This window comes from Zonotrichia leucophrys, chromosome 2 (genome assembly GCF_028769735.1).
Source record: "Zonotrichia leucophrys gambelii isolate GWCS_2022_RI chromosome 2, RI_Zleu_2.0, whole genome shotgun sequence".
Taxonomy (NCBI): Eukaryota; Metazoa; Chordata; class Aves; order Passeriformes; family Passerellidae; genus Zonotrichia; species Zonotrichia leucophrys.
Window position 1 is genome coordinate 40963537 of NC_088171.1, and position 12420 is coordinate 40975956.

At 38.7% G+C, this 12420-nt stretch overlaps 1 protein-coding gene across 1 annotated transcript in view; it reads left to right on the forward strand.

The window, feature by feature from the left end:
- CMC1 (C-X9-C motif containing 1) overlaps positions 1–12420 on the forward strand; it is a 45226-nt gene extending 32806 nt beyond the window's left edge. The window contains exons 3-4 of the mRNA XM_064704685.1: positions 8340–8430; positions 9661–12420. Of these exons, the coding sequence (XP_064560755.1) occupies positions 8340–8430; positions 9661–9775 (206 nt within the window). The 3' untranslated portion in view covers positions 9776–12420. The remainder of the gene's footprint in view (positions 1–8339; positions 8431–9660) is intronic.

Sequence of the window (12420 nt, forward strand, 5' to 3'; positions counted from 1 at the left end):
ATGGGAATGGGGCTGTATCTTCATGGTTCACGGCTTCCATGAATGTGTTCGTCATTCCTTGATGGTAGTTTCTTAAGATCCTCTTTTTTTCCCCCACAAATTCTGTCTTTAATGATTGTTGGCTTTGAAAACAAGAGAAACCCTGCTAATATTTCTGTAAGAAAAAGATTAGCAGCTAAGCAGTGAGTTTTGAATTAACTGATGTTGGAGGATCCCTATGTGCCTTACATCCGTTTTCAGAACTGCTGTGGTATTGTGGTTTTTAAAAAAAACCCTATATATATATATATTTTGATAATTTTTGAAACAGAATGTTTAAATAGGCCATTAATTTCCTATATTGATTTTAAAAGCCCATTGTAAGCAGTTGACCAAACCTAGATCCTTGTAATATCAATAGATGTAGGACCTGAGAACTTTGGAGACTCTTGTTCCTAAGTAGGTAGGTGGAGTTTACAGAGGGAGTAACTGGATGTACTGGAAAAAAACCCAACCAACTCTCAAATGTTTTTGATCTGGGTAGAGTGCCTTTGCTCCCTACTGCTCTGGCCTGTTTCTGTATCCAGCTGAGAGATACTTTGAGGCCAATAAATTTTTGCAGCAGGATTTTGAAAACCTGCTAATGAAAAACAAATAGCTACAATTGCAGTAGTTGGGAGTTTAGCAGGACTTGTGGGGCCAGGGCAGAGAGATTTTCAAGGAATCCAAGCTAGTATATACCTTTCTGGTTTCAGGAAGTTTTTCCCCTCTGTCATCCTCTTTGTTTGGATGCTTGTCCATTTAGACTCACCGTGTAAGGCACCCTAAGGGTTTTGAAGGGCATGTGAGAACTTTATGGTTCAAGATATAAGCCAGACTTACAGTTGATAGGGATTAGGAAGAAACTTCATTTGAGATGTTTTTCCATAATGTATCCTTTCTGACACATTTCTTTAAAGCAGCTATTACAGCCTTCTGAGAAAGATGGTGTACAGGACAAATAGGCCCTTTGATCCAGTATGTTATGTTCTCATCTCTCAATGTCCCCTAAGGCAAAGTCTTCAGATTTATTTCTAGGATATTGGTAAGATGCTTTCCTTAACCCGAGGCATTGTGTTTAGGCAAGCAGTTTCTAGGGGTTTTTTTGAAACATTCTTCCTCTGCAGATCACAGTTGTGTTGTTTGCCTTCCTGATGTTTCTCTCCTTCTGTATGTTCACTTCAGTCACAAGACGAGGGAGGTTTCTGCGTTTTATTTTGGAGTGCCAGAGATGCTGTGGTCTGCTGGGGGATCCTCTGTTTGCACTCTGTACTTTCAGATAGAGCTGAGAGTGCCTTGGTAAAGGTTGGCCAGGAGGATGAATATCCCTTCCTTCAAATTCTTGAATTCCTGGGATTCTCTGCTCTGCAGTCCTGTATTGTGTGCTAGTGTGTATTGATCATCTCTCCTAGGACAGATGCCTGCAGCTAAAAAAGCTGAAATGGAGCAGATTTTGGGGGGCTGGTGATGAGCAGGAAAATGGAAAGTATATGATTTTTATGTTATAGCAAATGAATATTTGCAGAGGCAAAGTATTTGATCTGATAACAGAGGTTCACTTGAAAGAATCAAGGTTATTTTATGTCAATTTTCTCTTTGCCCTATATAAGATGCATGTAATTATTTCATGCTATCTCCTTCTATTCAAATTAATCTGCCTTATATATGTTGTTGCTCAAATTAGAATAATTCTTTAATCAGCTGTGATATGCATGCCATAGAAGGCTAGAATAGGAAAGCTACTCCTAGCATACCGACAATGCATGTATTTTATTTGTTGTTGTAATTTAAAAGTAAAATCAGAAATATTGATTTCTACTTGACTGGAGAGATGATTTAGTTTGAATATCAGACTGATCTTAATCAGGTGAGAATTAATTGAGTTGGAGGTATTAGATATTCAGTGATGTTAACTGAACCATGAGCAATCTACAGAGAAGCTTTCTTTTGTACTGTGTTGGAAATATCAAATAGCTCATACTCTACAATGTGAAACAATCTCTCCATGTTCATGCTGCTACTTCCTCTGGCTCATTAAATGCACCAGTAATCTGTTCTGTGCATACTGAGTCATCTTCAGAGTAACAAGCTAATGAATCATAATTTCATACAAAATTTAAAAGCATAATAACTACCCTTAAAAATGTTGCTGGTAATGTTTTGGATCATTTAATTTTTTTATACACATTTTGCAAACATAGGTTTTAAAATTTTGCCTTTGTTTAGATTTTAAAGGGAGCTGTTTCCTCCTCCTTCTACTATCACCCCCAAATCCCCATTATTATTTGGGCATCTTTCCCCCTCAGTGGGGCAAGGAATGACCCAAACACCAGACAAAAAGACAAAACTATTTTTTTTTCTTTTTTTCTTTTTTTTTTTTTTGTGTAGAGGAAAAAAACCTACCCCAGAATAAGTCTGGTCTGGATCATGATGCAAGCTGGTTTGTTTTTTTTTCTTATTTTAAGAGTGTGATAGCAGTATCATAAGTGTTGAGAAAATATAAATGGTGAGATAACACCTCTGTAGGACTTTCTCTTAAGTAGTAAAATTGTAAAGTCTTTAAATAAACGAGAGCCAGACCTGAGAGGATCAATTTATCTTGATAATGGGGAATATTTCATTTATTTTGTGTACAAGCACACCTGCAAAATAGATGCACAATTATAATTGATAAAACTGTGCTTCCAACATGATATGAAATGTACAACACTTCACAATATGAGGCAATACGAAGGTGCCAAGTATTTTTATAATCTGAATCTGCAAAAAAATGAACTTTCAGAAATAGCCTTCATGCTACGAACAGTTCAAACACTGAAGGTAATGAGGATGATTCCTTGCTGTTATATCAACACGGTTTCCATGCTGCTGCTTGTCTGCATATAAGTCCCACTTTTTATTCTTCTCTTACTTTGCACATGGGAAGACTTTGATGTTAGGAGGAAGAAATAATTAACTATCTTAATATTTTAAAATATTTTAAGTAAAGAGAAAAAATCCTTTAGAAATCTTCTACAAATACAATCTGATGCTGGTTGTTCCTCTTTATTGAATTGCAAAAAAACCCCAGAACTGTCAGTTCATTTTTAAGCTTGTGGCAGGACGTAGCATGGTTATTTTTTATGAAGTCTTTCCTTTATGTACACATAACTGAAACTTCAGCAGTCCAACACACCTATTCCACCATTTCATTTTGAATGCAGCACAGTGAAGGAACCTGCTGAATTCTGTTTGGGTGAGGGATGGTGTTGTAGGGTACATAAAGATCACTTTCATCATAAATATGTGGCCTTGTTTTTGTTGTCCACTGTTTGTAGTCCTGCAGACACTGCGATTAACAGTGTTAAATTTAACCTTGGCTGGTTTAATGGTGTGGAAGAAAATCATCATCTTTATTCTGTAGAGCTGTGCCTGTGTCTTATGCCAGATGTTGGTTTGTCCCTTTGACTCAAAATCCTACAAGTTTTATATTTTTGTCATAGAAAGAAAATATTTATTGAACCTATCAATATGTTCTACAGCTAAAATGGACAGGACCCTGGCTTTTTATCTCCTTTTTTAAAATTAGGACTTGTATGTCCCAGGACATCTGTTGGTGGACCCCCACCAACTTTGTTGTAGCTTTCTGTTAATGTATATGATCTTTTCAAATACTTTAGTGTGTATTGCATATGCCTGACTGACTGCTTGAATACTCTAATACACACTAAAGGGAAATAATCTTTACTGTCCAATTTTTACTCTGTGATAAGTGAACTGTTAGCCAGCTTCACTTCAGTTTCCATCTGCTTCTCATATTATCTTGTCATAAAGTCATAAAACAGAGTTGGGGAAAAAGCAATTAGAAATACTAAAGAAAAACATTCTTCTTAGATATTGTTTTTTTCAGCACAGATTAGTGTGGACTGTAAAGATCTTTGTAAACAAAGTTTTCTTTACTGTGCCAACCTAGCTAATTGTCAAAGAAACCTTAATAAAAAGAGTGCTCTGTAACTTAAAGAAGTTTTTAATCAACCATCAAATATACTAAGTCAGGCACTCAAAACTAATTCTTCATGCCTCCAACATAATTTGTATAATTCTGTATCTGAAGGGAATTACAGAAAGACTTGGAATGGGATTTTTGTTAAAAAAATGCATGTCTGTCCAGCTTTTTAGATAAATTAAGAAAGCCTTAGAAAGCTACTTTTTTTGCTGTTCTGTGGCTTTACATATATCAGGATCTAATTTCTCCTAGTTCTTTGTGTCGTGCCTTCTCAGGTGGGTAAGTTGGGACAGGAAGACCCCGTGAGATCCGGCTCGTGGATCCAGGGCAGTGCCACAGGACCAAACTCTCTGAGCTGCTCAGGGCTGGAGATGCTCCCTGCTGAGGAGTCAGTCCTTGGAAGGACTCGCTCATCTCTGGCCTCAGCCAGAAAGCCCTCCTGTCTCTCCCTGAAAATGTGCTCTTCCATCATAGGCAGATCCCTGGCACATGCCAGCATGCCATAGTGAGCAGGTGAGAACTGGCAAAACTGAATTGCTCTGTATTCAGACATGGCTGTTCAGCTCTTGTTCAGTTGACAGCAGACCTCTGTCTTGGCAAAGATGCATTTTGGCCTTATGTACTTGGTTGATTTAGAAAAGGTACTAAATTGCAGGCTTGTTTTAGCAGTTAAAATCTCTCTATGTGGCTCTAATGGCCAGAATGTAATGAGACTTAAAATTCTCTGAACTGCAACCAAAACTTGTTTTGGATTTGGCTTGCAACAGAAATGCGAAGCTTTCTTCATGAGAGAAAAAGAAGAAATCCGGCCTCAAATCAGTGCTAAGCTGTTCAGTGAAGTCTCTCTGAGCTGTAGCCTCGAGAAGAGATCTTTGCTCTGTGTGCATGCCCTTAGACAGAGCCTGTGGCACAGAGAGGAGCCTGTGGGGTGACCTGTGTCAGATCTGATGTCATGAACCATGACTGCTGCAGGTGAAAGGGGGGTCTGTAGCCAGTTTCCGTGGTAACTGGTAGGCACCTGCAGCTTGCTGACGCAGTAGTGGATCTGTCCTTGCCTGTGCACAGAGCATTCAGTGATGGACATATGTAGCTGTCCTAGAAAAGCCTTGGCAAAGGGTGGATTTGATGGAGGGCAAGCCTTTTCCCCCTTGCTTATAAGGCATTTTCGCTTCTGTGGTGTTGAGCTCTCTTCCTCAGTTTATTTGCCTTGTATCTGGAAATATTGGGAATAGCTTTTATTGTTTGAAAAATTACTTTCCTTCATGTTACAGTTTGGAAGGAATTTACAGACTTACTCAAATTTACCTCTTGTTTTGCTGTTGCTTGAGGTTTTGTTTTGGTAGCTTGCTGCTTGCAGGAAGAAAGAAAATGTATCAGCCCATGAACTTCTAAAGTCATGGAAAGCTTTCCTGAAATCATAAAGATAGTACCATACACAAGATTATGAAAAGATCAATTTTGTTCTTTCTATGATGTGCAGTGTATCAGGAGGAAGGTTTGTTCGGATTCTTTGGTATTCTGATTACCCCTCATAGCTGCTAAAGTTTCAAATTACAATAGGTTTGTAACTAGATGCTGTGTATCTGCTCCTTTTGCTGTGTCTTGCTATGCATCCTGAAAGGTTGGTCAACAATGCAGATATTGCCTGAGTGAGGAACGACTAAGGCTTGTCAGACATGGAGGTAAATTCTTGGTTTGAGATACCTGCAGCTGTTGAGCACTGTTTGTGATGTTATTCTGCAAATGAGTAATTTAAGCACTGTGTGTGCTGCTCAGCACTGCCACATTGCATTTCATGGAAGAGTCACAGGATCATGGAATAAGCTGGTTTGGAAAGGACCTGTCAGGATCATCAAGTCCAACTCCTGGCCCTACGCAGAACACCCCCATCCCACCATGTGCCTGAGAGCATTGTTGAAATGCTTCCTGAACTCAGACACGTTTGGTGTGACCATTTCTTGGGGAGCCTGTTCCTGTGCCCAGCCGCCCTTTGAGTGGATATCTTTTCCTGGTAGCAAACCTAAACTAGCCCTGACCCAGCTTCCTTGAGTCCTGTCACTGGCTAGGAGAGTGAAGAGATTGGTACTTGCTCCTCTGTGAGCAAGACAAAGCACAATTTAAAAAAAAAATAAAAATTCTCCAGACTCCTGAAGGTTTCTGGTAAGTGTCCATAACTAAACCTGTCTTGCATTCCTTACATGACTGCCAAACAGAAGAGATGGATAATCAAGTTTTGTGTGCTCATATAAGGATGCCTAATATGCTTTAACCTTCTTTCTTCCTCTCTGTTGTTAAGCATCAGTAATGTTAAAGCTAAACAGCTGGAAGCAGTTTTATCACTTTGCAACAGTGCCTGGCCATGTACCACAGGCAGGGACTTCTGAAGCCAGGGAATGCTGGCAATTGCAGTTCAGGCTTTTTTTGTTCACTGGGACATCACGCCTTTAACCAATCAAGACTGGTGAGTTAACAAGTGAGAGGGACCTCCTGTTGTCTTCAGTGGTTTTTTACTTCACAGCTTCCAGAAGAAATGATTACTACTACAAAAAAAACCCCAACCCAAAACCTCAGCACAGCACTTAAAGAAGTGCCTGTAGAGAGTATAAATCAAATTAGACAGACCAAAAGCTTTCAAAAGCTTTGGATGTTTTTCCCCCAAAAAAATAAGGGTAATTTTTAGAAATGTACTAATAGGTATGATTTTTCTGAGATGCTGATGTAGGAATTGTCAATATAAATAGTCCAGGAAAGAATGGAAAAAATGACAGATTCACCCTTGAAAACCAAAGAAATATTCTGATAACCTAATGAAACATTGGCCTTGTTCTGAGCTTCAACTGCTTAGTAAACCTGAGCTGCCCAGGTATTTCCTAAAAGCTGTGCTTGTGCATTTGGGTGACTGTAAGTCTAAACCACATTGATCTTAGAAACTGGGTGTGGTTGTTAATAAATACCTTTGAGCACAGGCTACAGTGTCTTCCCAGCTGGTAATAACTGGTTAACTTAAACCCATTTTCTGCACACTTTCATCTGGTTTTCACGTAGGGTGTGGTGGAGTTGCCAGTGTGTAATGCTGGGTGCTGTGTTGGAGGTTTTTAAGTGTTCATCAATAAATAATATGTTTGAAGTAGGAAAGAAGTCAGTTCTTTGTGAAGTTTCACAGTATAAGAACCCTGAAATCTGTCATCAACACTTTAGGCAAACACTACCTTGTCTTGTCAATTATTATAGTGAAAGCCTAATTAATAATAGCTGTGGACAAGCAGATTAATCTCACCTAGGGATTGCTTGCAGCTGTTGGATCACTTTCTCAAAGTGCCAGTAGTGTTCAGGATCCTAAAGGGTGGATTTTGTTCCACTGAGGTCCACAATTGCTTAATGCCTATTTCAGCAGGCATCTGCTATGAGCAAAGGACAGGAGTGCTGCCTTTATAGACACAAATCTCTTCTTTCTTGTTAATTTAAGTCTTGATGTACCTATACACTGAGCATAGGTAACATGAGTTAGCTGTTGTGTGATGTAGTACCATTACATGTTGATGTTACTAGATCAGCTGTAAATTGTGCAGGAAAATAATTTTTGTATACCCTAAATTTGCTGGATATTAAATCACTACCAGGAGGACCTTAGAGGAGGAGAAATGGATGGAATTCCAGAAGGGGATGTGGTAGGGGTGAACTTTGTTCTTGATCTGGACACATGGCTTTCTTTTTTTCTCTCTTTCTCTCTTTTCCATCTGCTAAATGTAGCTGATTACCTCTTAGAACATCTTGAAATCTCCTGATAGAAATAGCAGCCAATTCTTATCTAAGGTTATTATTCAGTGAAACATCTGTACAGGGTGCTGGTAATGATGAGGCATAATTTTAGTTACTCACAGATAAATCCCATGTCCTTAGCCATGACTTTGCTGTTCTCTTTTAGTATCTCACTGACTTGTTTTTAAGTCTTAAGGTCCTTAAAACAGACCAGGTACTTTCACTTCATCAAGCAACTTCATTGTTCTTAAATGCCAGCGATCTAAGTGGTAGCCTTGAGTAGAGCATGTGAAAAGCAGGCACAAGCATCATGGATTTGCTGCAAGAATAACTCCAGAAATGGTATTAGCAACAGCAATATGTGTGTGAATGTGCTACATGATGAGGGGAGAATCCCAGTTAAAGTGTTGTTGCTAAACAAGTGACAAAGACCTTGCAAACAGTATGAGAATCTGGGCCAACTATGGTTATATTAATAATAAATCAGATCTGGTCTGCTACTTTCTACACATAGAGTTTTTTCACCTATTGTCATTTTTCTAACTTTAATTTAGTTTGTGTTGTTTTTTTTCCCCAGCATTTACTAAATGCTGTCAAGAAACTGGTGTTCTGATGGTGGTGAAGTGTCGGCAGGAGAACGCAGCACTGAAGGACTGTCTGGTTGGCTAGTAAGTCCCTCCTGAGTTTTTGCTGGGTTTTTGTGCATGGCCTGTACTAATCTAGAAATGTGAACTATTCTGAAAAGGGCTCTGCAGGCTTAGGGACTTGGATGTATTTTCTGAAAATGGTATCTTTGCTTTATTAAAGCCGTGCTGGTCAGGGCCCTAACTGACAAGACTTTTATGAATCTATGGCTACAGAGCCTCTCTTCTTGATTCACCTGGGGACAGATTTCAGCCCAGAGGACCTGCAGCGCTTTATTTGCTCTGGTACATCACAGATGTGGGGATAGGGGTGCACAGTGAAGCTTCTTCGTAGTCTGTTAGTAAGACAGTAAAAGTTGGTTTTCATTTTGCTTCTGTTTTTTAAGATTTAGTCTGTCTTGAGACTGTTCTGCTGTTGTGAACAGCAGTTGCAGGAGCAATGGGAAATTGTTATATATGAGAGGTCAACTCAATGCCATGGTGGATTGAAACATCTTTTTTGGAAGTCCTAATTTACCCCCAGTGCCATTAGGCTGAAGTGTTAGATTCTTGAATTTCCCAGGGTGAGGGCTGCAAAGTTTTTTAGTTTGACTGGGGGAAAAAGGAGATTGGTTTGATTTTTGCCGTGTCCTGCTCTCTTAAACCAGTGATTGACATTAAAAATAAATGCCTTTGAACTAGTGGCAGTTATTCTCAAGTATTTAGGAACTGATGAAAAAAACATCTGCAGTCAGGCAAAAATTTAGGCCTAACTGCAGTCAGAACTTGCTGGAGTTACTTGGTTTTATTTGTCTGTTCCTTCACCTTTTAAAAAACATAAAATTAAACAAAATGCTTCTGACAAAAAAAAGGTTTATAGTATTGAATAATTATACTTCAAAAAATTATGAGAGAAAGGAATTTAATATAATGATCAAGGACCATTATATCTACTCTAAAGACATACACTTGAACCTATTCCCAGTAGTTACTTGGATGCATTAAAAAATAAGTCTTCTCCAGCAGGTTCCTGTGCTGAGGAGGAGAACTGCAAGTGAATTCTTCAGCTGATCTTAAATACAAAATGTGTTTCCCTTTTTTCTGCCTTTCCTCTTGATGGCTTCACCACAGAGACTTGAAAAGGAGAGTTATTTTACTGTTAAAGGCAGACAAGTTTTCTTGGGGTGTGGAAGGAAGATCAGTTATGAGTGGTACTCGTGCAATATCTGTTCACTATTACAAGATGAAAAACAATGTGTGTTTTCTGTCTTGTAGCTATTCTGATCCATCATTCTATGAAGAATGCAAAGCAGAATATTTGAAGCAAAGAGAAGAGTACAGAGCAACTGGAATTAAGAAAAAAAGACAGAAGTTTACTCAGAATGTGTGATTAAAACTTAAAATGAACTTTTTTTTATATGCAATATAGATTTCACTTGATTTAAACAGACTTAAATTGTCTGCACCACTCTATGTGGAGTTTAACTGAAATACACAAAATGAGATTAATGGAGAATAAAATAATGTCTGAAATTAAGAGTCAACTTTAAAACTTTTCATAATTAAAGATCTGGAGCATGCTGTCACAGCTTTCAAGAGAGGTGTGTTCCCCTATCTGGCCTTGAGATTTTGTTACCAGTGTACAATTTGGAGTTTATAATTCCAGCATATCCATTTGGAATTTAAAGCCCATATCTAGCTGCATGAGCCAGGCTCCATAAAAACATAAGGGTGAATAATTTAAGTTGTATTAACTGGTCACAGATTGGGTGTACACTGAAGGTGGTCTGTTAGTCATCACCTGAAGCTGACTGTATGGAGATGCCCTTACTAGAAGAGAAGGGTGGCAAATGTGGAGAATTACTCAATGTGAATTACCCTTTTCATCAAGATGTTGTCAGATGAGAGCCTGGCAGTACTTGTGCCTGCATTGTAACTCATTTTTAAGTCTACACTGTGACTCACTTTCAAGCCTACAGTGTCAGAAAGGATGGATGGATGCCTTGTGCTTGTGCGTGGCCCTGACTGACCATTTCAGCTCTAGGGGAGACAGTAATCTCATACAGACCTTCCTCGAGAACAGGGAATGAGCTGCCATGCTTCAGGAGTGAGTGAGTGAGTGACCACACTTGCAAAATTATCCCAGGTAGAGGTGAGAAAAGAACTAAACCAGGCATAGAAGATGCAGATAACTTTGCAGGAACTAAGCAGGTCCCTAATTTAAAAAGAGCATACAAACATTCTTTTGTGTACTGATACTTGAAGCTGCTTAATTGTAGTTAATTAATTAAATTATTAAAAAATTAATTGTAATTGCTTAAATGACTTCACTTATGGCTTCACTTGGTGATACTAATAGAAAGTTTTAGAAACTATCTTGGAGTATCATCCAAACATTCTGAAATAAAATGAAATTGTTTAAAAGCAATGAAAGGCTGCACTTAAACTTGGTAACTTTAATGCTCTGATTAAATTAAAAAAAGTAATTTTCTGAGTAAGGAATAGGATTTGATACTTATCCATTAGAAGAGGCAACATTTAACTTGTTTATTTTAATACTGCTTCACCACAAACAGTGTTCCTCTGTTCAGGGAGGCAACTCTGACACATGTATATGAAGGACTTAATTCTGCAGGTCAGTCATTGCCCTTTATTCTGTGCCTGTTACTGGAATAATCATTAATAATGTTGCTGCAGTAGATTGGGTGCAGGCCTGGACTTGTGAGGGACAAACTGAAAAGATGTGCAGCATTCTGCCTTGTAAGGCAAACTTAAATGGCACTCAGCTGTAAAAGTAACCACCTTGAAACAGCTTATGTGGAACAGTGTCCTACATGTTCTCAGCTTCTTATCTCAAGCGTTTTGGGAAACCAAAATTTTCCTAATAAGCTGTTTTGCTGTATGTATTTTTAAAAGGAGGAAATTTAAATTAGATTATGTGTTTCTAATGACAGTGACTGTTCTTCTGTCCCACTATGAAAATCTGCTCTATTTTCAGCCTCTGGAAAGCCAGCAGGAATTGACCCTTGGATCATGCATCAGCTTCCTCTATAATACACCTCAGGCCTTACTTCATGTGATGTTCCCTAGCTTTGAATTCTTGGTTTCACACCTTTCATTTTCTTAGTATCTTGTGCATATCCTGTACTTGAATTGCATTTACATCTTTTATTTAAAGTTTAAATGAAAGAATGAGTACCATGACATGACAAACTCATACCACTGAATTACTTTTAGTTTTGGTTTTGTCTCAGCCATAAACTCTCCTTCCTACTCAGGTTAACTGGAGGCAGCCCTGGATTCTAATCAGTGTAAGAAAACACAGCACAGGGGCCTATCTGTCCTCTTCAGAGCACCTGGCAGGCACCCAAGACACCCCCATTTTTCACTGGAGGCTGTATTAAAGGTCTCTTCAAACTCCTGAGGGGAGCCCCCTACAAATGGAAGGTATGAGAGGAAAGAAGGAGAAGGTGTCACGTACTGATTTAGAAGTTTGCCTTCAGACACTAAAACCCAAACTCAGAGGGAATCTGAGGGGCAATTTGTAATGCACAGGTTTTTTAAAGGGCAGTGGAACAGCCACTGCAGTCTGAGACAGCACCCAGAAATTAACATGCAAGCCAGAAACCCATTCTGCTCCACATTTGGCACAGCCATATTCCTCCTCAGATAATTCCTGTAGGAAATTCCTCTGTCCTGTTCACTCTGCTGATCAAGAAATGGTCAAATACACTTGCACTGTAAGTGATCCACCTAGTTAAAAATTGGTTCAGTAAGGTTCAGGTAAGCACCTGGGTGTTTCTTGCATGTTTCTCCCTAGATCCAACAGCCATACTCAAACATAATCATCTTACCACTTTGATTACTGTATCTTAATGTTTGACTTGCTCTTTTCCATCTTAAAATACAATTAAATTAATTTTGCTGGACAGTTACCACACATGGTGGGTTTTTTTAATGGTCCAACTGCAACTCAGTTAAAATTAGTGTTTACCTTTACTGCTGGTCATAAAAAAATAAAATGCTCTCATCAAC